At 50.4% G+C, this 786-nt stretch overlaps 1 protein-coding gene across 1 annotated transcript; it reads left to right on the top strand.

Annotated features, from left to right (window-relative positions):
* Positions 1-7: 7 nt before the first annotated feature.
* On the top strand, positions 8-421 carry LOC108525891 (melanoma-associated antigen 8-like; the record flags this gene model as incomplete). Its single annotated transcript, XM_017866672.1, has 1 exon — positions 8-421. A coding segment is annotated over one exon (414 nt), but the record flags the coding sequence as incomplete, so codon positions are not given.
* Between the last annotated feature and the right edge of the window lie 365 nt (positions 422-786).

Genomic DNA, 786 nt, shown 5'->3' with positions numbered 1-786 from the left:
AGACCCCGCCGGCCACTGCTACGTCCTTGTCACCTGCCTGGGCCTCTCCTATGACGGCCTGCTGGGTGATGATCAGAGCACACCCAAGACCGGCCTCCTGATAATCGTTTTGGGCATGATCGTAATGGAGGGCAGCTGTGCTCCTGAGGAGGCAATCTGGGAAGCACTGAGTGTGATGGGGCTGTATGATGGGAGGGAGCATAGTGTCTATTGGAAGCTCAGGAAGCTGCTCACCCAAGAGTGGGTGCAAGAGAACTACCTGGAGTACCGTCAGGTCCCCGGCAGTGATCCTGTGTGCTACGAGTTCCTGTGGGGTCCAAGGGCCCTCGCTGAAACCAGCTATGTGAAAGTCCTGGAGCATGTGGCCAGAGTTAACGCAAGAGTTCGCAGTTCCTACCCATCCCAATCAAACAATATCTAATTCGTGCCTTCCTTGTACCTCTTACTGTACACTGTATAGTTAAAAAATACATATGTGTACCTAGATTTGCTTGTCTTGAGAATGTAATAGAATTAAATATGAATAAAGAAGTCCCCTTGGTCACTGGCTCATGTTTTCTCGAAACATTCATTGAGCATCTGCTATTTGCAAGACCCTGGGTTAGTATTGGAGACGCTAAAGTAAGCCAGGCCCAGCCCTAACCTTACGGTGGCTGAGTCTAGGATCTGCATTCATATAACTAAGCTGGCCAAGTGTCCCCTAAGATGTAAAGGAAATATAAGAGAGGGGTGGGGTTTGGGGCAACAGGTGAGAGTGGTGGAGTGTACTTGCCCTGAGCCAAGGGC

This window comes from Rhinopithecus bieti, unplaced genomic scaffold (assembly GCF_001698545.2).
Source record: "Rhinopithecus bieti isolate Rb0 unplaced genomic scaffold, ASM169854v2 scaffold_30992, whole genome shotgun sequence".
NCBI classification, from domain to species: domain Eukaryota; kingdom Metazoa; phylum Chordata; class Mammalia; order Primates; family Cercopithecidae; genus Rhinopithecus; species Rhinopithecus bieti.
Note: the sequence above shows the minus strand (reverse complement) of the source record. Positions and strands in the feature narration are given on the sequence as shown.